Below are 25,268 nucleotides of genomic sequence, written 5' to 3' on the forward strand. Positions count from 1 at the left end.
CATATATAATTTTTCAAACTGCAAGAGAGTTATTTGAAAAAGCGCTAAACCACAAGGGCGTGAAATGTGTATTGCCCTTTGGATAATTTAAAGGAGTTGCACTCTCAAGAATGACTGTATTAAGGATGACTGTATATTGCCCTTAAGAGTCAATGAGCCTTTCCCTGCCATGACCTCCAAAATACTTAGACCCTTGCGAGTAATTTCCTTTTAACTGTACCGCTTTTGTTGAATTTGGGTAAAATTTACCAGTTTAGTTAAAATTGAATTTCGCATCTGTACCTGTTAAACGAATAACCATGCAATTAAAATTTCAAAATTGGTGTCTAAATTTTATCAACAAAAGAATCATTGACAAAATATGAAGATTGTGCTGGTCTACACATTGTACCAATTATTACTATATCATCAAATGTTGTATTTCGTGTTGCACATTTTAACTAAATCTATAGAAATGCAAAAGAAGGATCATTACAGCTTAAACTCAAATGTCTTAGTGTTCACATGTACGCAAATGTCATGAATTTGATTGCCCATAGAAGGCAAAAGAGATACTAAAAAGGTATTGAATTACTGGCAGCAAAATGTACTTTTAGGACCGAAACATTACTAATTTGCTCCCTTTCTCGCTAATCTCAAACAACAAAAACGAAAGAAGTTCTAGTACTTCTTTTCCTTTTTATCATAACTTAAATTGTCCGTTCTTCTTTCTTTTTTTTTAATCTGCTAAACTCACAGACTAAGCCTTATATATCTGAGCTACAATTAGATTTTTTTTAAAATGGAAATCTGTCCTTAGAATTTATAATTTTCTCTTTAGCACAAAGAGCAATAATTAGATTGGAGAACCATGTGAAGATGATGGGGTGTGTTTTTAAAATTTTTTTAAGGGTTGTGAGTAATTTCCTTCTGATTGAACCGCTTTTGACAAAGGCTGCCAATTCAGTTGAAGTTCAATTTAGTAGAACCGTATGCCACTTGTTAAGAGTCCAATTCTAACTATAATTCTTTTCCTTCCCAATAAGAACGGTCAATATAGCCAATTGCGTGGCATTTTCACGAGAAATTCCACACAGCGTACCATTCAAATGCGGAAGGCCACAAACACTGCTGAGTGCTGACTGCACTGCATTTTAAGTGCGAGTCTTTCAATCCAGACTACTTAATCAGGGCGGGCGCTTACATTTCATCTATCTTATCTTAATTGCGGTCTTTCATGGTAATAGAGCATCGATGGATGTTGTATGCAGCGGATTTGTTCTTCTCATGATACTGCCTATCGCACCAGTAGCAATTGCAGGAGCAGCAAAGGAGTCTGCTGTGAATTTATTGGAAGCTGAAGCACTGCGCAAGAGTGGCTGGTGGGGAGACACTACTACTGCAACAAACGTCTCTGCCCATTGCTATTGGTATGGTATCATTTGCAACGATGCTGGTAGTGTTACCGACATACTACTTCGAAACTACGGAATTCTAGATGAGTTGACAAATTTCAGCTTCTCTTCTTTTCCGAACCTGGTTAGTCTAGATCTCATTGGAAATGGACTTCACGGAGCCATCCCACATCAAATAGGTGCACTCTCCAATCTCACCTATCTCACTTTGTCGAATAATTTTATCGAGGGCTTTATTCCCTCCTCCATCGCAAACTTGACAAATTTGGTTACTCTAAACTTGAGCTACAATTCCTTTTTTGGTCCCATCCCACCCACTCTTGGCCAATTGTCCAATCTAGAATTCCTGGACCTCAGCAATAACCACTTCAGTGGGATAATTCCTTCAACTCTTTTTAATTTGACAAATCTTTTTTGGCTAGACATTCACTCGAATCCCAAAATTGGAGGATTTCTCCCAGAAGAAATAGGAAATTTGAAGAGTTTAACTAAATTAGACTTGAGTAACAGTAGATTTTCTGGCAGCATCCCTCAAACTTTTGGACAATTGTCCAACCTTGACTCCCTTGACCTCAGCAATAACCATTTCAATGGAACGATTCCTTCAGCTCTTTTTAATTTGACAAATCTTTCCCGACTATACATTCACTCAAATCCCTCAATGGGAGGATTTCTCCCAAAAGAAATAGGAAATTTGAAGAATTTAGTTGAATTAGACTTGAGTAACAGTAGATTTTCTGGCAGTATCCCTCCAACTCTTGGACAATTATCCAACCTTGACTCCCTTAACCTCAGCAGTAACCACTTCAATGGGACAATTCCTTCAGCTCTTTTTAATTTGACAAATCTTTCCCAATTAGACATTCACTTGAATCTTATTTATGGTTCAATTCCCTCTGAAATAGGAAATTTAAAAATTTTGAAATTTCTTGTCCTTGGGTCCAACCGGCTGACTGGACAAATCCCTCCGACCCTTGGCAATCTAAATACTCTGTTTTCTTTGGACCTCTCTTCTAACCAAATAAGTGGTTCCATACCCCTTCAACTTTCCGATATATATTCTCTAAGATTTCTAGATCTTTCCTCAAACCAACTTACTGGCTCAATTCTTACCCAATTTGGGGATCACATTCTTAAATCCGAGGTGTACTTTTTGTATTTCAATCTTTCCCACAATATTCTCTCTGGCACTGTCCCCTCGTCTCTTCTGCGACTGGGCAACGTCGACCTGTCCTATAATGCTTTGGAAGGTGAGCTTCCGTGTGAGCTTGTCAATCAGTTTGGTTCAGAAAATTTTGCCGGCAATCCAGACTTGCGTTGCCCTTCCACTCTTTGTGGCATTTCTCCTTGTGTTATGAAAAATCACAGACATCACCCCCCATACTACATCATAGGTCTTGGCGTGCCCTTCTTGGTGTTCTCATTAATTGGCGGATTAGTGCTTTATATCTTCCACAGAACCAAAGTCAAGAAAGTGGAAGTTGAGCTGATGAACAATAAACATGGAGACATTTTCAGAATATGGAACTATGATGGACATATGGCTTATGAAGACATAATTAAAGCAACAAACGATTTTGATGTCAGTTATTGCATCGGGACAGGGGGGTATGGCTCTGTATACAGAGCACGGTTGCCAAGTGGGAAAGTAGTGGCTTTGAAAAAGCTTAACCGTTTGGAAGGCGAGAATCCAAATTTTGACAAGAGCTTTAGGAATGAAGCCGACATGCTATCTAAAATCAGGCACAGGAACATTGTAAAGCTCTTCGGATTCTGTCTGCACAAGCGATGCATGTTTCTGATTTATGAGTATATGGACAGAGGAAGCTTGTTTTGTATCTTGAGAGATGAAACTGAAGCTATGGAGCTGGACTGGATTAAAAGAGTGAATTTGATCAAGGGCATTGCCAGTGCGTTGTCCTACTTGCATCACGATTGTGATCCGCCAATCATTCACAGGGATGTATCAAGCAACAACATTCTTTTGAATTCACAGCTCGAAGCAACTCTTTCTGACTTTGGAACTGCGAGGATTTTGGAACTTGATTCATCAAATCAAACAGTCATTGCAGGCACCTTTGGTTACATGGCCCCAGGTAGGTTACCTTGTTATCCTAGATCACTTTCTTCTTTTCACCTTGTTTTTCATGTTTTCTTGATGCACATATTAGGCTTAACTTTCAAGGACAGAAAAGAAAAAAATTCTTCCAACTGAAACGATTATTATTTTTTTTTGGAATAGTAAGCCTAGAGTTGTCCCAGTTGAGATTAACTTTATTTTTATCCAAATATATACTTACTTGTCAATGCAGAGCTGGCCTATACCTTGGTGGTCACTGAAAAGTCCGATGTGTATAGCTTTGGCGTTGTGGTGCTGGAAACGCTGTTTGGAAAGCATCCACAAGAATTCCTTTCCTCCTTTTCATCACAACCCAATGAACCAATAATGCTGAAGGATCTTCTTGATGCCCGTCTGCCCCCTCCGACTAACCCTTTGGTGGTTCGAAATGTGGTTGTCGCAACAGCGTTAGCCCTGGATTGCATCAATGCAAACCCGAAATGTCGACCAACAATGCAGCAAGTGGTGAACCGATTTGAAGTGGGCAGGCGAGAATCAACTAGGCCTTTGCACACCATTGCTGTGAATCAGCTTGTCAGTCCACCAGTACTTTCACTGCCTGACCAAACCTACACAGATGGACAAGTGGTTTAAGCACCACAAATGAATTCCAAGTGGATATCTCTGCCATCATCCAATTTTTCTGTCCATGTTTTTACCTAAACAACTTTGACATCTGGTAGGAAACAGAATAAGATCGTGCTTTGCAAAATACAAACTTGACCAAGCACTTAGATTGCTACATACTACCAATTAGTGTGCTAATGAAAATAAAGTGTACTAATTAATGAACAAGTGCTTGGATTCCCGGTAGTTCATCAATTGAGGAAAACGCTGGTGATTCCGTTTTTTTTTTTTTTAAGGAAAATGCTGGTGATACCTTATTGCTTCCTGGACTTTTAAGCTAAAGTGTATAATAGCCTAAGAAAACGTTGTACTATTAAAGAAATTCTGGAGCGCACAAGTACCCATAGAATCCAAGGAAAACAGGGAGTTGATATGTGTAGGAGGCCGTTTGGTTGGAGTGGAGTGGATATTTGCGTTGTTTCCAGAATGGTTGGAAAAAAGAATTATTGGTTGGGTTTTCACAATTGGGTGCTTTACAGATGGTTGATGATACTGTTATCCCATATGTGTACCAAGGCCACATTAGTAACTTGAGATCGAACTACAAGACTTCAAAGAAACATGAGTTAGTTTATCATTGTACAGATGCTTTCGATACTTAAAAAAGGAAAGATTGAAAAGAACCTCAAGAGTTAGACATTTAAAAAACCATATTATATACTCACTTGTGATCTGAAGGATTTGGCCTCAGTTCATAAACAATTGCATTAACGACATTTCTCTTCAACTGTTGATAAGATGAAAACAATGTCATCTTCTTCAATACTGATAAAAGAACAAGATTCTCAACTTGAAAACAATTTACAACAAATTAAACCTTCGAGTGGAAACCAACTTCGATTATTATGTAGTTAGCTAATTCGGTTTTTCTTTTCGTAGCTAACTATATGTTCCGAAGCAAAGATTTTGGTATAGAAAGTTATATGTGCATTAATGGAATTATAGAAACACATTAGAAGGCTAATAGCAAGTTAAGTTAGATCCCGTCTTCCTTTGACCTTTTTAGTATTAGAAAACAATAAACAGTATTCGTAGAAATAATTTTGTGAGTTCAAAAATTTATTGTGATTTTAACAACTTCTCAAATGAATGTATGATTGAAGAAATGATATTCTTTAGTAAAACTGATGCATTTTTCTCTTGCTAAATCAAAGGTAGGTGATTCCACATGCAGTTTTAAAAAAAAAAAATCCTGCAACAAACTTTTCTTTTAGTCCTAATTATGCATTCTTTTTCATTCCTGAACATGGTTGTCTACTTGTTTAAGGATTGTAGTTTTCAATTTGTTTTATGGGTCAATGTTACTTATTTTGTAACTTACATCTGTGAAATATAATTGCATCAACTACTTTAATTAAATATTTATACCATAATCCCACCAAGTATGTTAAGACTTAACAATCAAAAGAACTGAACTTCATTTTTATTAGAAGTCATACATTAAAGATTTAGATATCGAGCTGTAGGTCATATCAACTAAGGTAGGATATTAAAGATAGTTTTTTTCACATACTTAGATAATAAAAGATATTTCTTCTTAAAACATTTTGTCTTAGATGTCAATTAATTTTCTTTCTTAATTCGAGTGTCATGGTTTTGATTATAATTGGTGCATTATCATATGTATAATTTGATAATTTCATGCAATTAGCCTTTGAATTAGTTATTCATACCAAAAGCCACCACAATTAGCCTTTGAATTAGCTTTACAATTCTTAGTATATAATTCTTATGTATGTTTTCATCCACAATATTATTAAAAGTCTTTCAACATACAAGATGCAGTCCAGTTAAAGAAACAGTTAAGAAGTCAAGAAGGATAAATTACTGACTACCCTCTTGTGCATTTGCATAATGCCATATGATCCCTCTAATGTTTTAAAATATCCAAATAACCTCCTTATGATTTTATGTAAAGGGGGAGTTTGATGAAAAATAGCCTTCATAACATGTTAGCTATAATGATAATATCGTCCTTATTTCAAGCACTAAATTGAATAAGGGTCTAATCACTTTTCATAAAATTATAAGAGGATTGTGTAGATAAATACGAAATTAGAGCAAATTAAGTGAATATTTATGCAAAACTATAAAGGAGTTAAGTGGATATTACAATTTTATTGTCAAACATACTTTCAAAACACGTCTCGGTCAATCATCGTAAACGAAGATGCTTTCCATCCATTTTCCATTGTACATGATGTCGTAGGAGATTGTGTGAGTATTTTGAAACTTAAAGGAGGCAATGTCATATTACGCAAAAATACAAGGGGTTGAGCAATTTGTCCAAACAGGAGAAGCCAAATTTTGTACCTCTGTAAAACTACTATAATATGATTCAGAAAGAAACTTCTAGGCTATGTATAGTTTTTTTTCCATGACAATAATACGCATGGTAAATATAAGAGGGAAAGGAAAAAAATTAAAAGAAATTCAACTTTTTTGTAGTTTTCTACTCCATTTCCTGAAATTAAGTCCAGGTACCATATATAACCAAATATAAGTAAATATTAATAATTAAAACAATATTTGGCAGGGACAAAGGGAAAATTAATAATAAAATAACCAACAATTAACACCCTATCAATACAGGACAGTGACTTGAGTAAGAAAGATGAAAATCACTATAGAAGATTTTGAATTAATTCCAAATGGCACCCCACGCTTCCAGAAAATCCCAAATGTCTATTTACACCATTCGATGAAAGTCCATATAGAAGATTATTGATTTTTTTTTTCAAATAATACTTTAACATTTTTTGTTTGTGACTTGATAAAAATGTGATAAGAATTAAAAACATGTCAAATTTTTCAAAAAATTTGGTCAATCTGGACAAACCTTCTTGTATCTTCACAAAATCACGCCTTTAAGAATGAGCACTGCCTTTTGATCCTTTTAATTATTATAAAGGTGTTTACTTTCTAATTTATGCCCTTAACAATACTAATATATCGATTGACTTCACTGAAACTGTCAATTTAGTGCCAGCAAAAGGCAAAGTTTCTATCGATCAGTTAATTTTTAAATTGTCTACCTGTGTTTTCTTGTCAATCTAAGTAGCCGGAATTTGTTTTGACTTTAGAACACTATGCATATATATTCTTTGCTCCTGCAAATCACCATCGTATAGAAACCTGAAGCTTTAATTTAGAGGTTAGACTAAATGAGATTATTAGAAAAAAAGAGAAAAGCAAAAGGAAAAACCTGGTCGTTGATTCAAAAACAGTAGATTAGTATCCTTGCATGGTTACAACGTTCATCCACAAAGCAAAGAGTCGGGGCATCGATTTACACCAAAATACACGCAGAAGAAAACAATTCCCCATTGTTTTAGACCAGTCTAAGTACACTCTTTAATTTCGCCGACTACAAGATCATAAGATATTGGAGATGGACTCTGACTCACATGTTGAGTTCTGTATAGTTCAAATCGATTCATATAATTTTTATTAAATTTAGTAGTGTAAACACTTATACTTTTAGTATAATCGTGACTCGTACATCAATTAATTTGTATGACTTGACAAATTTAAATTTACGCTTGCATTATACGAATTTTTACTAAAATTTATCGGAATTATATCAACTGATTTGAACATGACATAATTCAACTTGCAAGGCTCAGATCCGGGATGGATATATTTGGGGAGCAGCAGCTAGCTAGATTATGGCTCATGCAATTTTGCAACCAATTAGAAATATCGACTAAAGAAAAACATCTAGAAGGCAATTGTATTAAAAGTGAAATGAATGTCACAATTTAGACACCAATTGTTATATACAGAATTTCCCAGATACAAAATGTCACGTCGAGTAGTATCAAGTATTGATTTACTTTGTGCTAGCTAATTACTTCATTTTTTTTTTCTCTACCCAGCATTAATTACTTAAGATTAAGAGCATTAATTCTCTTGGCACGATTGCTTTTCAGTCAGTTGATTGATCTATTATGATGAGAAGTTCCAAAGCAGAAGCAGTTGAGTAGGGTTGACTGCTGATCCATGTGCTCCCGGAGTTCAATCATACTTTGCCACATGACGACCCAATCCATTAAGATTCCTTATTTATAATTTGGAGGGGATGGGTGATATTGAACCACGAGTGCTTAGAGATAAATGAATGTTAACAGATTATTTATTATTCATTTTTGGATACAAATGTCAAAGGAGTTCTTTTTTTTTTTTTTTTTTTGAAAAAAGTGTCGAAGGAATTCTTAGAGACGGGGTTTGACCAACATCGCATAAGTTTAAGAGTGGCAACCGGGCATGTGCACGGGGGTAAAAATGGGGCGGGGGCAGGGGCACAAAATTTTCACTTGCCTTAAAATTGGATGGGGGGTGGGGCAACATACACCCGCTCCGTCCTCCGTATACAATTAATATATATATATATATATAATACAATTTTAGGTACTATTTTACTCTTTGTCTCTCGAGGTTGATGATAAGCAAATGTTTTAAAATTGTTGAACTAGGTTAATGAAAAGAAAAGTTGGATTTATTGTTAAATGTTTTCAGTTTGTTGAATATGAGAAATCAATTCGACTGAATTTATTGAATACGGGAATGTAATTTGACTTGTTGTGTTTTGTTTCCATCTTAATAGCTTTTTTTATCCTATTTAACGTTATTTACAATTGTGTTATTATAAGTAAATATTTAAGATAAGTTGATTTCTTTCCCTCGTAAGAGACTGCAGGGGAAACGGGGCGAGGAACCGAGGGAGTTATTTGACAATGGGGCGGAGGTGGGAGATCATTGCCACCCATACATAAGTTCAACATTTGGGCTTGAATAACCAAATTTATTGGACTTGGGGTGTGTTTGTTTGGATGTAAAATGTTTTCCAAAAAACATTTTCGACATTTTCCACTGTTTGGCTTTTAATTAAGTGGGAAGAATATTTGCTGGGGAAAAAATTTTCCTTCAAAAGGAAGGAAAACAACTTACCCCAGCGAGTTACTGAAGTTATTTTCTTTTAATCAAACTTTTATATGTGGAGCTTTTTTCTAGCTACTTCGATGAAAGAACGATTAAGGAGACAGAGAGGTCACCAACAATGACTTCCATCTCCGGCGAAGGGATTGATCCAAGGTCAGATTCTAGCGATGTAAAATTCTTCGAGTCTTCCCTCCCCCACCCCTCTAAAAGGTACTATGAAAGTCTCTGTCTTTTGTATTTCGATCAAGGACACAGAGAGTAGAAAAGAAGGGAGAGATCACCAACGAAGACCTCCATCTCCGGTGGCGGCAACAGCTACGTGACTCAGGTAAGACTACAACAAATGTTATGGTGGCTTGTTGACCATTTCAGGACGTAAACTATCTTTTGAGTCATGTACGAGGTTGCTGCATGCGTTTCAATTTCCTTCCTTTTCTAGGAGCAGAGGAAGGAAGAATGACAGTTTTTGTTGCTATACTCTTTCGTTGACCAACTCTGGCACCGGAATCGCTAATTATTTAAGGAGCTGCATATGATTTTCATCTGTTTCTCCCTTTCTCGGACACTGAATTATGGCTGTTATATTACTAACTCTTTTCAAAATCTGTCAGAAATCGATAAGAAATGCATGAGACCGGTGTTAAAATTATGAATAACATGTCTACTAACTAAGCTTCCTGTATAGAAGTCTATCAAAATATCTTTCGCATGTAAACTGAGAGCATCAAGTTTATGCCTATTCCAGCAATGCGAGAAGTTGAATTCGGTTAATGATAACCGAGGATTTTGAAGGGATTATTGGAGGTTGAAGCCCGAGCACATCAATTATCTAGTATAAACAAATGTACATTACCTCTCATCTACACTAAATTCATCCAACTTTCATTCTATGTCGTTATAAAATAATGTAAATTTTGTTTTACAATACAAATAGCTAATTTAAGCGCGCTTAGAAATTTAGTACGTCAAGTTTATACCTAATCGAGGGATTAGATTGCCTGTCGCATAAATCACGGTTTCAAATTGATTTTTTAAATATAATTGTGTCACATGATTAGGGATAAAAAGATTCGCGTGATTGTGATTAGAAGTTGAAGGTACAAGCATGTGACTACTAAAACGTGTCAGCACCATATTTATGCGATTGATGTGACTGCAACTTTAAGCGACACAGGATTTGACCCCCCTATTCCAACAACGCGAGAAACTGAATTGAGTAAATTCCATTAAAATAACCAACAATTTTAGAGGGTCTGTTGGAGATTGAACCGCGAGTGCTTAGAGATAAATGAATGCCAAAGGAATTCTTAGGGACGGGGTATGGGGCCAAGTGACTGCTAAGGAGAAAAAGGCTTAGATTGTCATCCCACAAGTTCCACATTTGGGCTTGGATCACCAATGTTTTGGACTTGATCGACAAATTTTGACAGCGTGATCGAGCATTGTGATGTGATGGACTACGTTTTGATGCAAAGCGGAGTCCAAGCTCCAAGACTGGAACAATATCCATGCACTATAAATGTAAATCAAAAGGTCAAAAGATAAAAAAAAATATCTACAGATTTTACGTGTTTAGTGTATTTTTTAATCTTTTTCATTGGGGCGCCAATTTCTTTATTGAAAATCCTTTGAAAATTTCTTCAATTAAAAACACAAATAATTAAGGGAAACTATGTGTATTTTTTTTTTATTTTTTTTGCTTGAGGGGCGCGAATTTCATTCATACAAAATCAAAAATAAAAAAAGGAAAGAAAGAAAGAAAAAGAAAAAGGTGACTGTAACCTACCTGAGAGAACATTTTCAACCTAGTCAAAGCAAAAGTCAAAACCAAACCCGGTTAATCGCGGTAAAAAATGTACAACCGCTTACATAAATATCACCAACTATTATCAGAACTTTCAATTTTGTCAGGATAGAAGAATTAAACCAAAAGAATATAAGGTCTGGAACGGTGACGTTTTGGGCTAGATTAGGGTCAATTGAATGTATGAGTGAAATGGTGTTGTTTGAGTTAGTCTGTTAGTTAGAATAAGAGCACATGATTGGTAACTGAATTAGTTAAAGGTAATGTTTTTAAATCCGGATCGGATGTGTCCGGTCCGATTCATAACTTGTGTTAACTTGGTTCTGAGACTGATCAAACCTGTAAAAAATCGTTCAAATTGTTAAACTCGGGTCGAATCGTAAACCGGGGTTTTTTAATTTTTCACAAAATTGACTGAATTTTGACCGAAATTAAGGACTAAACATCTAAACCTAGTCTTCAGTCTATTCTTCACTCCAATCTTCGCCTCTTCAGTCTTCCAGCTTGGCTGCTCTTGCCGAGTTGCCGTCGTTGCCGAGTTGCCGTCTCTATTTCCTTCTCGGCTTCTCAGTCCAAACTCCAAACTTGATCCATAGCAATCAGCACGAAGGAAGCACGAAGCAAGTAAACTTGATCCCCTCGGCCCTCTGTATACATATCATCAATTTTTTTTTTAATTTTGTTAGTATATTTCTGATCTTGCTGTACTTATTTTTCTGGGTTTTTTTTGAAATTTTTACACTACTACCCAAAAAATAAGTTGCCAGATTATCTTGCCGGGAAATTGTTGGAATTTATGGAGGAAAATAGTGGTGGAATTTTTATTAGTTGGGTAGTTTTGTTCTCTGTTTCAGTTTATTAGAATAATCTCGAGACTAGCTAGTTCTTGAGGATGTTTCATGATCTGTGGAATACGATTCTTCGAGCAGAAGAACCGTAAAATTGGATATGATGGTCATATTATGGGTTTTTGTTATCTAAAAGAAATTCTTTATGAGTTTTGATACGGGTAAAAACAGAGAGTGCTGGAGCCTGGAGCACGAAGGTTTTGTCATTGGATGATTGCATGCATGCAAAATGTGAATAACTACATAAAGAAATGATTGGTTTTCTTGATTATGATCAGCAACAGAAAGAAAACGAAGAAAAGATGATTACTTATTTGTTGACCATGATCAGTATTATTGCCTGTTGATTTTTTACGAGGTCTAGTTCCTGTACTCAGTCAGGGTTCTTAATTTTTCTTTCAACTTCGATTCTCTTTGGCTTTCCCTTCGGGCGTGTTTTGTCAGTGTCCTCTTGCATGAAGGCAGTCATCACAGGATCAACCTCTTGATATTACTAAGCAGTGCATCTCTTTTTGCTGGAAATTCTTGTGAGCTAGGAATGAATATGGATGTGTACCACTGGAATCCCTTCATTTGTATTCAATAGAGTTTATTTTTAAGAATTAGAGATTGCTTTTACTGTCTGGAGTTTAAGGTGATGTTGTTGTGTATTGTTCTTATGCAATGCAATTATTGCTCTTATTATTTAAGAGGTTGAAAACAAAGAGATTCACAAATTTGTCTAATTCTTTTGATGTAATGGTATCCGTGTGTCTACTTGTCCTAACATATATAAGCTGAGCTCTTTGTAGTTATCTAATGGTCAGTAGCCAGAAGTGAAGGTCACCCTGTCCTTGTACCAAGGGCGTCCAGGCCAACTAACCTTAGCTTTATGTATATCTAGACAACAAAGTCCCACTCCCATGTTCTCCACAAGGGCTGGTTCTTTTCACCTTGAGAAAGTGCATATGAGATTGTTCAGTTAGTTGAACTGGATCTGCAACTTGTTTGGAAAAATCAGATAAAAGAATATGTCACCTGACCTGTGTTTTTAATTTGTCTAAGAAGATCCCCTGTTATTGTAAAAGCTGAAATTGTAATTTATTTATCATATCTAGTTGAATGTGTATATAATTAAATATGCTAATTTTTTAGATAATGAAGATGAAGCAGAAGATGTTGATTTAGAAATATTTCAGCTTCGAAACTTTTTTAATGATGATGAAGATGATGATTGGCATTAAATATTCAAATTGTAATTGGTATAGAATTGTTTGAACTCTTTTATTTTTATTTTTAAGATTTGTATCAATTGGTGTGATGATATTAATATGAATTTTATACTTTTGTCACTTGCCAGTGATTCATATAATGGTCTTGGATGGTGATGACGACTTGTCAAGATGACTTATTTTTGAAGCTTTGTTGTCCCAGAATGACGAAGAAGATTATAGAAACCTCAGAAATTGGATTTGTTTGGACCTTTTGAGTGTTTTCTAGACTTATATTGTTTTTTTTTTAATTCTAATATTTAGACAATTGGACATGCAAGTTGGATAACTATGATATTGCTCTTATGTTAATTGTGGTTTAACATTTATATCTTATTCTGTGCGCAGGTATGTGTGTGTGTGTGTGTATATATATATATATATATATTTATTGAATTGGAGTTGAACCGGTCCGATCGGTTGAATCTTGACCCTTTCACTTCACTGGTTCAATTAACGGTCCGGGTTTTAAAACATTGGTTAAAGGTTGTTAGCTGTCCTATTTGTACCCAACGGATTGGTTGGGAAAGTGAGAAAGGAAATTACAGAAATCAGTCTTCTTCTTTCTTTTTTTTCTCTCTCAACCCTTTTCCCTCTCAACTCATTCTTCTCTGCAATCCCCCTCTTCCTCTCTCTTATCCCCCCAAATTCAATTTCTGAGCTTATGCAGTCCGGATCCTGACAAATTTCTCGGTCTCGTTAGCAGTCACACGGTAGCAGTCCTTTGCAAAACGAAGCCAAAGCTGCCGCTGAGGCCACACAATCCACGCCGCCTCGTCCACTTCTTCTTTATTAACTTTCTCTTTTCTCCTTCGCAGGTAACTTTAACTCATTCTCATTCTCAGTTTTGATTTCGCCGTAGTTTCCACTTCCGGCTTTGATTTACTCGGAACACAGCTCATCGTCTAGGGTTTTGCACCGATTTCTCATAGATCTCGTTCTTCTGTTATTCTATTTCCGCTCATGTCTATACGTTCAATGTATCTGTTGCTTTTGGCGATTATTGCGTGAATCTACAGCGTATGATGTTTGTTGTCATTTTGGGGTTTAGCATGCTGCTGGGTTTAGTGTTTGACTCTGATTGTATGCTTAATTGCTGATTGTTTCCTGATCCAGATATCGGAGCCATTTAAGACTTCATCTAAAGCTGAAGAGAGAAAAGTATAAGAAATTTAAACGACAAAAGGAAAATTGTCTCTCTTTCTATATTGTTATTATTTTGGTTAATTCCCCTTGAATGTAGTTGTTGAGGATTGAATTTGTTTGAATATTGTCATTCCCTTAGAAAATATAGGAAATATGCCTTAGATATTACAGTCCTTGATATGTTTTCCTGCTGTTTCAATCCAGCAAAAGAAACCAAGTCATTTGCCTGAACTGCTGCCTCCTTCCCCACCCTGTTCTCTGTCTATTCGTTTATTACAATTAAGTTGTGCATAGCAAAAGTGCAACTTCATCTGGGACAAATGTGGACCAAATTAATTGATTAAGATGCTGAAAATGTATAGCTTTTGATTTATTGTGTTAGTAAAGGTGGTCATTATTCATATAGTTTCAATTGAAGTTTGTCATTATGCGGTGGGTATTCGGCTAACCCCTTGCTTCTTTGTGTATATCTGGTTGTACTGCAGCCAGAAACTTGGTTGGGTAGTGATAATTGGACGTTCTTATGCTTTTCCGGAGAGCAGTCTGGTGGCGTTTCTAATTTCATGTAAAATGATGCTTCTCTGAAAATTTTTTCCCCTTAAATGTGATGATTTCTTCCAGTGGATGTTCAGACCGTTGTGCTTTTTGACGTGGTCCAATAGATAAATGAGATACCTGTACATTATGGGCATAAATTATAATTTCTTCCCCCAGTAATATTGTTTCTCACAGCAGTAACATGTCATGCAAATTTTTGCAAAATGTGTTGAGTTGTATTATACGCTTTGCCAAGTATGTTGTTGCATCATTCAAATTGTCGAAAATGTATTTGCATTTATATCATTACTTTGTGGAACAGATCTTACTTTCATTTACTTGGATATAGATGAGATGTTTAACAATTATGTACTTATTTGTGCCTGTTGGCTAGGATTTAATTTTGGACTAGATGGCAGCAGGATTCAAGCAATTGCAGTCTAAGACACTTTTTCTTCCACCTCCTTTACTATCAGTGCGGTCTCTTTCTTCCTCTTGTGCTGCTCCCAGAATCATCGACTACAATAATATAGCTACCGATTCTCAATTCAGAAATGCCAAGATCCCAAGATTTGGGCCGCCTGATGCACCCACAAAGGGGTCCAGAAATGGAGGGAGGAACAAAGAAATCCCAAGATTCCGACTCTCAAATAGGTCCAAAAGAGGTCCAAATCTCGATTCTCCTGATTCGGAGTTGCTTCCCATGCAAAGAGGGATTAAAAGAAGAATTAGAGAGGATTATTTGGGCGGGGTGGATGACGACGGCGGTGTTGTAAATTTGGACAGAGGAAGGGTGTTGAGATGGTACTCGGAAACCTTTCGGTATTGTGCTGTAAATTTATGCTTGAATGAGGGTAAAGCTTGTCACGCAAATTTGATCAAGATTGGGATTGACCCTGACAGTCATTTATTTGTTTCGTTAATTAACTTTTATGCTAAGTGTGGAGCTTTGAGCTTTGCGCGTAGGGTGTTAGATGAGATGCCTGAGAAAGATGTAGTGTCGTGGACTGCTTTGATTTCGGGGTTTGCAGCTGAAGGGCTTGGCCAAGAAGGTGTTGAGTTATTTTGTGAGATGAGGAGGGAAGGCATAAGACCTAATGAGTTCACGTTGGCAACAGTTTTAAGAGCTTGTTCCATGGTCTCTGGTTTAGAATTCGGGAAACAGTTGCATGCTGAGGTTGTTAAAGGGGAGGCATTTACAGATGTTTATGTTGGTTCTGCTTTAGTTGATCTTTATGCTAAGTGTGGTGAAATGGAATATGCAGATAAAGTATTTTTCGTCATGCCGGAGCAGAATGCTGTATCATGGAATGTTTTGCTTAATGGGTATGCCCAACTGGGTGATGGACATAAACTTTTGATTTTGTTCTGTAAAATGACAGAGTCTGATATGAGGTTCAGTAACTATACCTTGTCAACTGTTCTGAAGGGATGTGCAAGTTCGCGGAGTTTGCAGGCAGGCCAGGTTGTTCATTCAATGGCAATCAAGATCGGGAGTGCCTTTGATGATTTTATTAGTTGTGGTCTAGTCGATATGTATTCCAAATGTGAGTTGGCAAATGATGCACTGCAAGTATTTAAGATGATCAGGGACCCTGATATTGTGACTTGGAGTACGATGATAAGTGGCCTTGATCAACAAGGACAGAAACTACAGGCGGTGGAGTTGTTTCGTTTGATGATGCAATCGGGATTGAGGCCTAACCAATTTTCACTCTCAACTGTTGTTAGCACTGCCACGGATTTGGGTGATCCACACTTTTGCAAAAGCATTCATGCTTGCATTTGGAAATTTCATTTTGAGTCCAATTTGTCAGTTAGCAATGCTCTGATCACCATGTACATGAAACTTGGTTTAGTTTATGATGGTCTAAAGGTTTTTTCTGCGATGAGTCAAAAGGATGTGGTTTCATGGAATGCACTTTTATCTGGATATCATGATGGTGAAAGTTCTGATCAAGGACCAATGATTTTTAAGAAGATGCTTACAGAAGGCCTAAGGCCAAACCAGTACACTTTAATAAGCACTTTGAGGTCTTGCACTAGCCAGCTAAATGCTAGTTTTGGGAAGCAAGTGCATGCCTATGTACTTAAGAATAACCTTTGTACTGATGGTCATGTAGGAATTGCTCTGATTGACATGTACTCTAAGTGCAGATGCCTGGATGATGTGGAGTTGATTTTTAACAGATTGAGTGAAAGGGACATCTTTACTTGGACAGTTCTCATTGCTGGTTATGCTCAAACTGATAATCAAGGAGAGAAGGCCCTTGGCTTCTTCAATCGGATGCATAGGGATGGAGTCAAAGCTAACGAATTTACTCTGGCCAGCTGCCTGAGTGCTTGCGCTGGGATAGCAAGCCTTATAAATGGACAGCAGCTGCACTCCTGGACAATTAAGTCTGGACATTTTTGTGATGTATATGTGGCCAGTGCACTGGTTGATATGTATGGAAAATGTGGTTGCATAGATGATGCTGAAATGATATTTAAGAGCATAGAAACAGTTGATACAGTGCTGTGGAACACAATGATATGTGGACACTCCAAACACGGGCAGAATGAAAAGGCTCTTCAGTCTTTCGGAGCCATGTTGAATAAAGATGTGCAGCCTAATAGGGTTAGTTTTATTGGTGTCCTTTCTGCATGCAGCCACATGGGTTTGGTTGAAGAAGGAAAGAAGCATTTCCACTTGATGAGCGAATTATATGGAATTGCTCCTTCAGTTGATCACTATGCTTGTATGGTTGATATCCTTGGCAGGGCAGGCAGGTTTAGCGAGCTGGAAAGCTTCATTCAACATATGAAAATAGCTCCAAATACGTTAATCTGGGAGACTGTTCTTGGGGCTTGTAAAATTCATGGAAATGTAGAAATGGGTGAAAAAGCTGCTCAAAAACTTTTCGAAATTGAACCTGATGAGGATTCAAGTTATATATGGTTGTCTAACATATATGCAGCCAAAGGTAGGTGGAATGATGTCTCAAGAATTAGAGCATTAATGTCGAGTAGAGGTGTTAAGAAGGAACCTGGTTGTAGCTGGGTGGAGGTCGATGCCAAAACGCATGTCTTTTTGTCTCAGGATGCTTCACATCCACGATTAACTGATATTTATCAAAAGTTGGAGGACCTGCATCAAAGACTTCAGTCAATTGGTTATACTCCAAACACACATTATGTGCTTCATAATGTACCAGATGCTGTTAAGAAAGAAAACCTCTTTCATCATAGCGAGAGGCTAGCTTTGGCTTTTGCACTTGTGAGCAATGCCAATGGTGGAAGAATTAGAATCTTTAAAAATCTTCGTATATGTGGAGACTGCCATGAGTTCATGAAGGGTGTGTCTGACATTACAAACAAGGAAATTGTTATTCGTGATTCCAAACGCTTCCACCATTTTCACAATGGAATTTGCTCTTGTAAGGATTATTGGTAATTGTGACACCGATGAATGAAGTTGAAGTTGAAGTGCATAAAAGGTTAAGTATAATAGCAGTTTGATATCCCATCAACTTATGTTTTCGACTTTCATCCTTATCATTTATGTCTCTTTTATTTGCTTGAATGCAGCTTGTTGAACAAGACTCTGAAGGACAGTGCAATTCAGAATGTAAAACAATTGAGCGAGCTTGTCAAGAGGTAATATTTATGGATCATTTTTGTTGATAAGATTTTACCAGTTGTTCCGCTGTATACTTTGACTGGCCAAAATTTTAGATACTGCATGTACAGACATTCTTAGTATTACAGAGAGTATATTTTAAGGAAAAATCAATTTCCTGTTACTGTATGTGGCAGTCAGAGTGAGGAAACTAATGTTACAACTGTTAACAAAATAGATTACTTGCCTGGCCTGCTTAACTTTGACAAGCCCTTTCTGCTTTCTGCATGTCTCACTGAATTTGCTCCCATCTTTTATTGACCCCTTTGGGAGGCATAACACCAAGATATTAAAAACTCCAGCATTTTGCAGGTCATGGGGTATTCAGATACTGATGTGGCAGAATACCTGTACAAGAACAAACCTCAGGTTGATTCTCTAGTGAAATTTCTTTGTAAGGACCTCACAGGAGCATGCAGCAAAAAGCCACCAAAAGCTCCTGAGGTAAATTTTCTCTGACGTCTACTGGCTAGTTTTCAAGTTAAAAAGATATGCTGAACCGTGGATTTCAGTAGTTTTTTTTCTCTATTGGGCCCATAAGGCAATCCATATAGCTATTTTAAATGCTTCTCTAGTCCTTCGTGACCCAAATCCTCAGGTGGCAAGAAACTGGACTCTGTTGCTGTATATAAAATTTTCTGTGTTCACAAACAATTGATTCAAGTGCCTTTGGGTATTCGTTATAGATGTAGACAACTAGGCTAGTTTCTCTGATTCTATCAATTAATGGTAATTACTGAAAATTTAAAGTTCTAAGTTTAAAGCAAGGGCATAAATTCCTGGATTAGTTCTTATTGGTAGTATGACATAATAACTTTATGAATATAACCAGACATAGAATTAGTGAAAGAGCCAATGAATGTGATTCTTGATAGATGTTGTACCAATTTTGAGAGCCATAGTGGAACTTATCTGATGTTAACATTGAAAAGTTTGACCATGACAAAACCATGTCTAACATGTCTAGTTTTTTGTGGAAATGAATAGGTGGACTAAATAGTGAAATGATGGGTTCAAATTTGATAGGTGTGGTTATTGAGTATTGGTCCCTGCAACAAAAGGATGTTAAAAAACAAATTTGTGTGTTATGCCTGGGTAAAATGCCACATGGGTTATCCATGACGCTTCAACAGATGCATCTGAAGTTATGAAGGGTCTGCTCTCATGCTTCAGTTTTTCTTAATCTGCTTAGGAAAAAAGTGATAATTTTAAAAAGCTATTTTAAGAGTTAAAAGGATATTTGTACTTGAAAGATTATGAAAAGTACATCAAGCCTGCTTGATATAGTCAATTCTGTTTTTGCTCAGTAATCTAATTGGAAAAGTATGACTGATGAGAACTGTCTAGACAGATGGCAAACAACAATTTCTCTGTTTAGGAAATTCACAAGGCTCCTGTTATTTATATTGATAGTGACAGGAGAGAGAGAGAGAGAGAATTGTTAAAAACCCATGGAAGTTTAAAGGTAGAACATATAATGCCATATCTAACAAATGTGACAAAATGCAAAGCTGCTGTTGAGAGATTTTTAAAGACTGGATAAGTTTGCTTCTAAAGCATGATGTTGTATTGATAGATCTTGTCACCAAAATGATGAGCATATACCAAGGATACTGTGGTTTTGATGTTGAAATATTTCAATGTTATAGCTTATCCATAAGTACCACCAAGGTGTTATTTAGCGCATGCATTGTAGCCATTGCAAGGCCAACTGTCCTCTACCCCCTACTTTTAATTTAATCATCAAGTGCTAATTCTATATGGGTGCACCATGACTTTTAAGACGTTTACAGAGATCAGAGATTACAGCTGACATCTCCGTTTGCACATGCTTTATTGCAGGTATAAGCATCATCTCTGAGTAGAATTTAATATGGATATTTGAGCTTAGCTAACAAGAAAAACTTCTTGTAGACGTTTCTTTGATTAGTTATCGTGGTTGCCTGTTCTGTTTATCAGTACCTTTTGCTAAAGAAATCAACCTTGTGATTCTTTCATTGTCTTGTCAGGATAGGATTCCAGGAGAGCCTTTTGTTCCCAAGTCCTCCAAGGAGGCTGAAATGGAGAAGATACTAAAATCTATGGAGGTGATTATCTGATATATGAGAATGGCAGCCTCCTTTTACTCTTGCGGTCAATCTTAACTCTGATCTTACTTTTGTGCTTCAGGGGACGCCAGGAGCTCCTGGCATGAAGATGTACTCAAAGGAAGATTTGATGAATATGGAAAACTTCGGTGATGATGATGTAGACGAGGAAGATGATGAAGATGAGGCACAATTTCCTTCAAATTTGGTAGCCAAGAAGATCCTTTTTTGCTTGAATGTCATTTAATATAAGTGATTCCACATGCTAACTCAAAATATTGCTGCAGGGAAAAGTCTCGAGGGAAAAGGAAAACAAGAAGGATGATTGGAAACGAAGGATTACAAAAGGAATCCTAAATGCTGGCGAGACAGTCAAGAATCATGCAAACAAAGTCTCTCACCGGATTAGAAAGTGGTGGAAACCAAAGAAGGCAGGCTGTATTGAACAAGAAGAATTCAAATGCCAAGAAGTCAGAGCTCTAGTCCGTAAAACACTTTTTAACAACAGCAATTCCTAAAGCTTTTTCTTTTAATCCCTTGACCTTTTCTTCATTGTATAATCTTAAATTCCCATACATGTGGTGCTCTGCAACTAGTAAATTGCTGTATTTTCTCCAGCAGTTTTGTTTTGCCCTTTGAATCAGCAAAGGTTGAGCTCCGTAGCAGGACTTTTATTGGTGCTCATATTGTGTATTTTGAACATCATTCTGGCGCTGAAGCCATCCATTCTTCCCCTTTCACCTCACAAACTCCCGCACCAAAAACAAGGATAGAATCATAGAAGAAGAAAACAAATTTACCTCGTACGCTGCTACTAGCGCTAATGCTTTCATACCTTTCCCAAATTTATTGGATGAGTTGGAGTTGGTTACTGCTGCATTGGATCTGTTTTAGAACGACGCACGTCCAAACTTGGTGTTCTCACTGATGACCGCGTACTCGGGAAGATTACTTGAGGATGCTTTATCAAGTTCCAAATTTTCATTCCTTTATTGTTTTTTTTCTTTGCCATTTTCACCACGGAAAGAATGACAAAACAAAAAAGAGTTTGTGCATTAACTTGCAATTTGCAATGTGCATTAACTTGTAAATACACTGCCTGGGTTAAAAATATCCCAGGATAAGGAGAGTTCAAGATTGACACAAAGTAATAAAGGTGTAAACTAATAAAACAAAAAAAAAAAAAAAATCGAGGGGTCAGTATCCAATTCAATTTCATACACTCCACATAACTTGTGTGTCTTGCAGATTCTTACAGCGGCGGTCCATCGCCGCCACTAGCTCATCGACTCCCCACTTTTGTAAGCTCGAACGACATTGAACACTCCTTCCGGCACCATTATCAGCAATAACATATGGCAGCGCCAGTAAATTGACCGTTCACTAACTGCTCATTAGATAATCAAGAAGTAAAAAATGAGCATCTTAAAGGAGAGGCGCAGATGATTGATAAAGGAATTTCAAATGATCTCCAGTCGGGGTGAATATGAAATTCCTCATCATCTGAATGCTTAAATTCTGACCGGATTTAATATCCCTATCTCTTCTAAGTTATCCAAACATGATGGGGATTCAAAATCCAAGTCCAACTAAATCCCTCAATCACAAAAAGTAAAGTAGAGTTAGAGGCTGCCGCCTACTAAAATTTCTTTCAGAAACAGAGACTCCTAAATGAGCACAAGCAACATTATGAATTTCCGAACTTTAAAGAATAAGAATACACTGTCAAGTTGAATCCAAGTTACAATCACAAGGATCCTCTACTTCACGCATGACACAATCACCAATAATCCAAGCAGGCTGTTCATATGATCAGCGAGTGTAGCAATCCACGCTGACATAATGTACTGTAGAGCAAAGAAAGAGGCAGAAACAACTTTGAGCATATGAGCGCCAAACAATTAACGCATCCGGAAACACTACTGAGTCCTTGACGCCTGACAGCATCGACCATTTATTGAATACTTGAGCATTATATCCACATCACGGGGATTCTTCTTGTTAGGGGCCACTGTCATGCTTCCCAATATGGATTCTCCTTCAAGGTACAGAACAGTTTGTTTCCAATGTGTGGCTCGTGATTTGGGACCTGTATGTACGACATTTTTGAGGCCAGGAATAATTACTATCAAGTTATGCTTAATCAATTATTGCTGCCTTCATACAAAGACTCTACACAATACTCATGCTAAAAGCCCAGGTGAAAGAGAAGCCATTAGTATTTGTTCAAGCGACAATGTAAACAAAACAAACTGAACACAGAAGAACCTGTTTCTCACTCAAGCAACAAAATTATGTAGCCAGAGAATAGTTCTTCAAGTTAGACTACAGCTGATTCTCACTTCAGAAACAGCTAGGACACAAAAAACTTGGTACACATACATGTACAGATACAATGATAGCTAATATTATCTGATACAGCGACACCTAAGGATAGATATCCTTGCACACATTTCCAGCCAATTTATCCATTGTGTTTAATTGAATGCATTACTTAGTAGACAATCGTCTGTCTATCTCCTTCTGCACATTCAAAGAATACTGTTGACAAGGAACAATTCTTGCCCCTGACAACTTGCTTAAGCTATTACAAGTAGAACTAATTTCTTGCTGCTGGTAGAATATTCAAAAAGAACATACACAGAAATCTATATTCTACATTTTAAGCTACAACATACAACACTCATATCAAAGGAATGACTAGAGTTAACGAAATGGCTGATTTGCAAGTTAAAGGCACAGGGCCATATTTTGTACGTCTTTGATTTCTGAACTATCAGAAGATAGAAGCAAGAAAGAAACCTACCCTGTCATTTGGGGCTGCAGCATGTCCATAGTGGAGAACAGCGCTGAAAATGAAGACATAAACTATGAACCAACAATTTTTAGCAATCAAAGAAATATCCATCTTACATACAACTGACCTGTTGAAACTCATTCGCTAGTAAAGGCACAACTAGCCCAAATAATGACATCAAAATGGGAAAAATAATGCAAACTTGACCAGACAAAAGGATCTCAAATATCATTAACAAAAACTTCAAAGACACCATAAAACAAACTAATGAAACAAAATCAAGCCTAATCAATTTCTTTAATATTCAAAAAAATCTTAAGCTGCGAAAATTAAAAAGAAATTCTCAACTGATAAACACTAACATCCAAGTTTACGTGAATAATTCTCTGATCTTAGTTGAACTCATAGAGTTACATTTAACCCCAACGCTACATCATATAAATATAAAATTTCCACCCCTTCAATGCTTTCAGGTTGTTTGTCGTCTCAATTTTCACTAGAATTACCAGCAGCCATTTGCTTCAGGTGGTTAGCATTAGATGTTGATTAGTTTATCCAAAGAGAACACATACAATGTGGGGTCACCCTTAACTTCTAACTAGATTGCCACTTACAGATGAATTAATTGTTATGACTTATCAGGATCCTGCAGAAAGAAAAAAGGTAGAGAATTTGAACGATAATAATCAAATACACTACTAGTTTTTGGTCGCAGTCCAACCTATGCCACAGTTGGAGCCGCCCCTTGTGGCTTAATTATTAGTACAGCGGGAGGGAAACCAGTTTCGTTGGCTATTCAATGGCCGAAACTCAATTGGATTGCAGACATGGCTCAAACAACCTTATACTACTCGATGATCGAAAACCCTTTTATCAATTCAAATGATTAATTTAATTTCTCTACTTCACTAATATTAGTTTTATGTTCGTTATCAATTGTTAAAAAAAAAAAAGGAAATTTCGACATTTTTTTCCCCACAATGTTTTGCGAAGGTGTAATTTCATTCACAATTCAAATGAAAACGAAAGCGCTAAGAATTATTGCTCATCAAACTTCCGTTGACGTGAAGCCCTTAGCCAGCGATATGACTGACACTATTGCTGAAATTTCAGCATTGAATGTAACAACTTGCTTCAAGTACATCTGCCGCTTTTGGAATTTGGTTTTGAATTTATGGTTTGTGCCTGCAGAAAGACGAAGCCGTGGATGGGGCGAGAGGAGACGGAGACGTGGTCCCGCAGTGACTTTAAGAGCTTGTCTCTGTTGAGTCTGTGGAGTTCCGTTGGAACCTCCGGGGGAGAGAGGGAAGAAGCCATTGCCTTCCTCCTCCTGTCTTCCGCATACGAGATTGAAAACTTTCACTCCTCGAGGCTCTGTAAATTGAAAAGGACAAAAGCTTTTTCTATTCCAATTGTAGTGTAGTATTAGTGAGTATTATGAGTTTTGGCACGATGAAAATGAAAATCGGATTCGCGTGACAAGTAAGTTTCTGTGTCTGTACAGCGAAAAGATCTACTCCTCTCCTGCTTAAAAAACTCGTACTAGTAATCAACTAAAAAAAAGAAACAAATTATCAGTAGCATTTTTGTTGTTTATTTGTCTGAACTCAACAACTCATAAAAACGAAGAAATGAAGTACACTAGGCCGGGCTTTAGCTTAGTCGGCCGACTCTCTTTTGAACCTGAATATTTGCTCTTGTTCTCACATCTGTTTCAGATGATTACTCTTTATCTGGACTTAAATGATTGGGCCAATCGAATATTCGTGGAAAGATTACAAATAAAGAAAGGGTAGAAGAACATTTTAATATTCATTCAAATTCAATTATTGGAATTGCTTGTACTGGAGTGCATATATAACATAATTTCAACATCAGTTTCATTTTCCAGTTTGTAAAATTTTGTTGGCTAATAATAATCAGAAGATGCGAGTAGCTATTTCAGCCCAAAATTATGAAATGTGCATTTGTGGTCAGAAATGATAACAATCACTTTAAAAATCATGCATCCTTATTGATCAGGGAGAATAATCCATCCTTTTCACTATATTCGTGTA

At 36.8% G+C, this 25,268-nt stretch overlaps 3 protein-coding genes and 1 long non-coding RNA gene across 7 annotated transcripts; all 4 read left to right on the forward strand.

The window, feature by feature from the left end:
- The first annotated feature begins 1,233 nt into the window (after positions 1-1,233).
- LOC113773804 (probable leucine-rich repeat receptor-like protein kinase At1g35710) lies at positions 1,234-4,107 on the forward strand. The gene is made up of 2 exons (XM_027318412.1): positions 1,234-3,490; positions 3,707-4,107. Exons 1-2 carry the CDS (start codon positions 1,234-1,236, stop codon positions 4,105-4,107), a joined length of 2,658 nt encoding a protein of 885 aa, XP_027174213.1.
- Positions 4,108-11,380: 7,273 nt separating this feature from the next.
- Positions 11,381-13,334, forward strand: LOC113776018. Its single transcript, XR_003468962.1, has 2 exons — positions 11,381-11,509; positions 13,073-13,334. It is a non-coding gene; the product is annotated as an uncharacterized LOC113776018 (long non-coding RNA).
- Positions 13,335-13,423: 89 nt separating this feature from the next.
- LOC113775806 (pentatricopeptide repeat-containing protein At3g24000, mitochondrial-like) lies at positions 13,424-18,661 on the forward strand. Of its 3 annotated transcripts, none has more exons than XM_027320822.1 (4): positions 13,424-13,801; positions 15,061-18,145; positions 18,237-18,305; positions 18,640-18,661. In XM_027320822.1, the coding sequence occupies exon 2, from the start codon at positions 15,079-15,081 to the stop codon at positions 18,100-18,102; it is 3,024 nt and encodes a 1,007-aa protein (XP_027176623.1). In that variant the 5' UTR covers positions 13,424-13,801; positions 15,061-15,078; the 3' UTR covers positions 18,103-18,145; positions 18,237-18,305; positions 18,640-18,661. The 3 variants fall into 3 exon arrangements, with proteins under 3 accessions (XP_027176623.1, XP_027176622.1, XP_027176624.1); XM_027320821.1 differs by lacking the exon at positions 13,424-13,801 and adding an exon at positions 14,575-14,694; XM_027320823.1 differs by lacking the exon at positions 13,424-13,801 and having other exon boundaries at positions 14,855-18,145.
- Positions 18,662-18,702: 41 nt separating this feature from the next.
- LOC113775808 lies at positions 18,703-21,116 on the forward strand. 2 transcript variants are annotated; one of them, XM_027320825.1, is made up of 4 exons: positions 18,703-18,771; positions 20,342-20,414; positions 20,497-20,622; positions 20,702-21,116. In XM_027320825.1, the coding sequence occupies exons 2-4, from the start codon at positions 20,388-20,390 to the stop codon at positions 20,930-20,932; spliced, it is 384 nt and encodes a 127-aa protein (XP_027176626.1). In that variant the 5' UTR covers positions 18,703-18,771; positions 20,342-20,387; the 3' UTR covers positions 20,933-21,116. The 2 variants fall into 2 exon arrangements, with proteins under 2 accessions (XP_027176626.1, XP_027176625.1); XM_027320824.1 differs by lacking the exon at positions 18,703-18,771 and adding an exon at positions 19,779-20,169 and having other exon boundaries at positions 20,337-20,414.
- The last annotated feature ends 4,152 nt before the right edge of the window (positions 21,117-25,268 follow it).

The sequence above is a fragment of the Coffea eugenioides genome, chromosome 6, assembly GCF_003713205.1.
Source record: "Coffea eugenioides isolate CCC68of chromosome 6, Ceug_1.0, whole genome shotgun sequence".
Taxonomy (NCBI): domain Eukaryota; kingdom Viridiplantae; phylum Streptophyta; class Magnoliopsida; order Gentianales; family Rubiaceae; genus Coffea; species Coffea eugenioides.

Coding starts and splice junctions, on each gene's coding strand:
- LOC113773804 (XM_027318412.1), top strand. CDS start 1,234: ATGGATGTTGTATGCAGCGGATTTGTTCTTCTCATGATACTGCCTATC. Junction 3,491..3,706: donor CTTTGGTTACATGGCCCCAG/GTAGGTTACCTT, acceptor TTGTCAATGCAG/AGCTGGCCTATACCTTGGTG.
- LOC113775806 (XM_027320822.1), top strand. CDS start 15,079: ATGGCAGCAGGATTCAAGCAATTGCAGTCTAAGACACTTTTTCTTCCA.
- LOC113775808 (XM_027320825.1), top strand. CDS start 20,388: ATGGAGAAGATACTAAAATCTATGGAG. Junction 20,415..20,496: donor AGATACTAAAATCTATGGAG/GTGATTATCTGA, acceptor TTTGTGCTTCAG/GGGACGCCAGGAGCTCCTGG. Junction 20,623..20,701: donor CACAATTTCCTTCAAATTTG/GTAGCCAAGAAG, acceptor ATATTGCTGCAG/GGAAAAGTCTCGAGGGAAAA.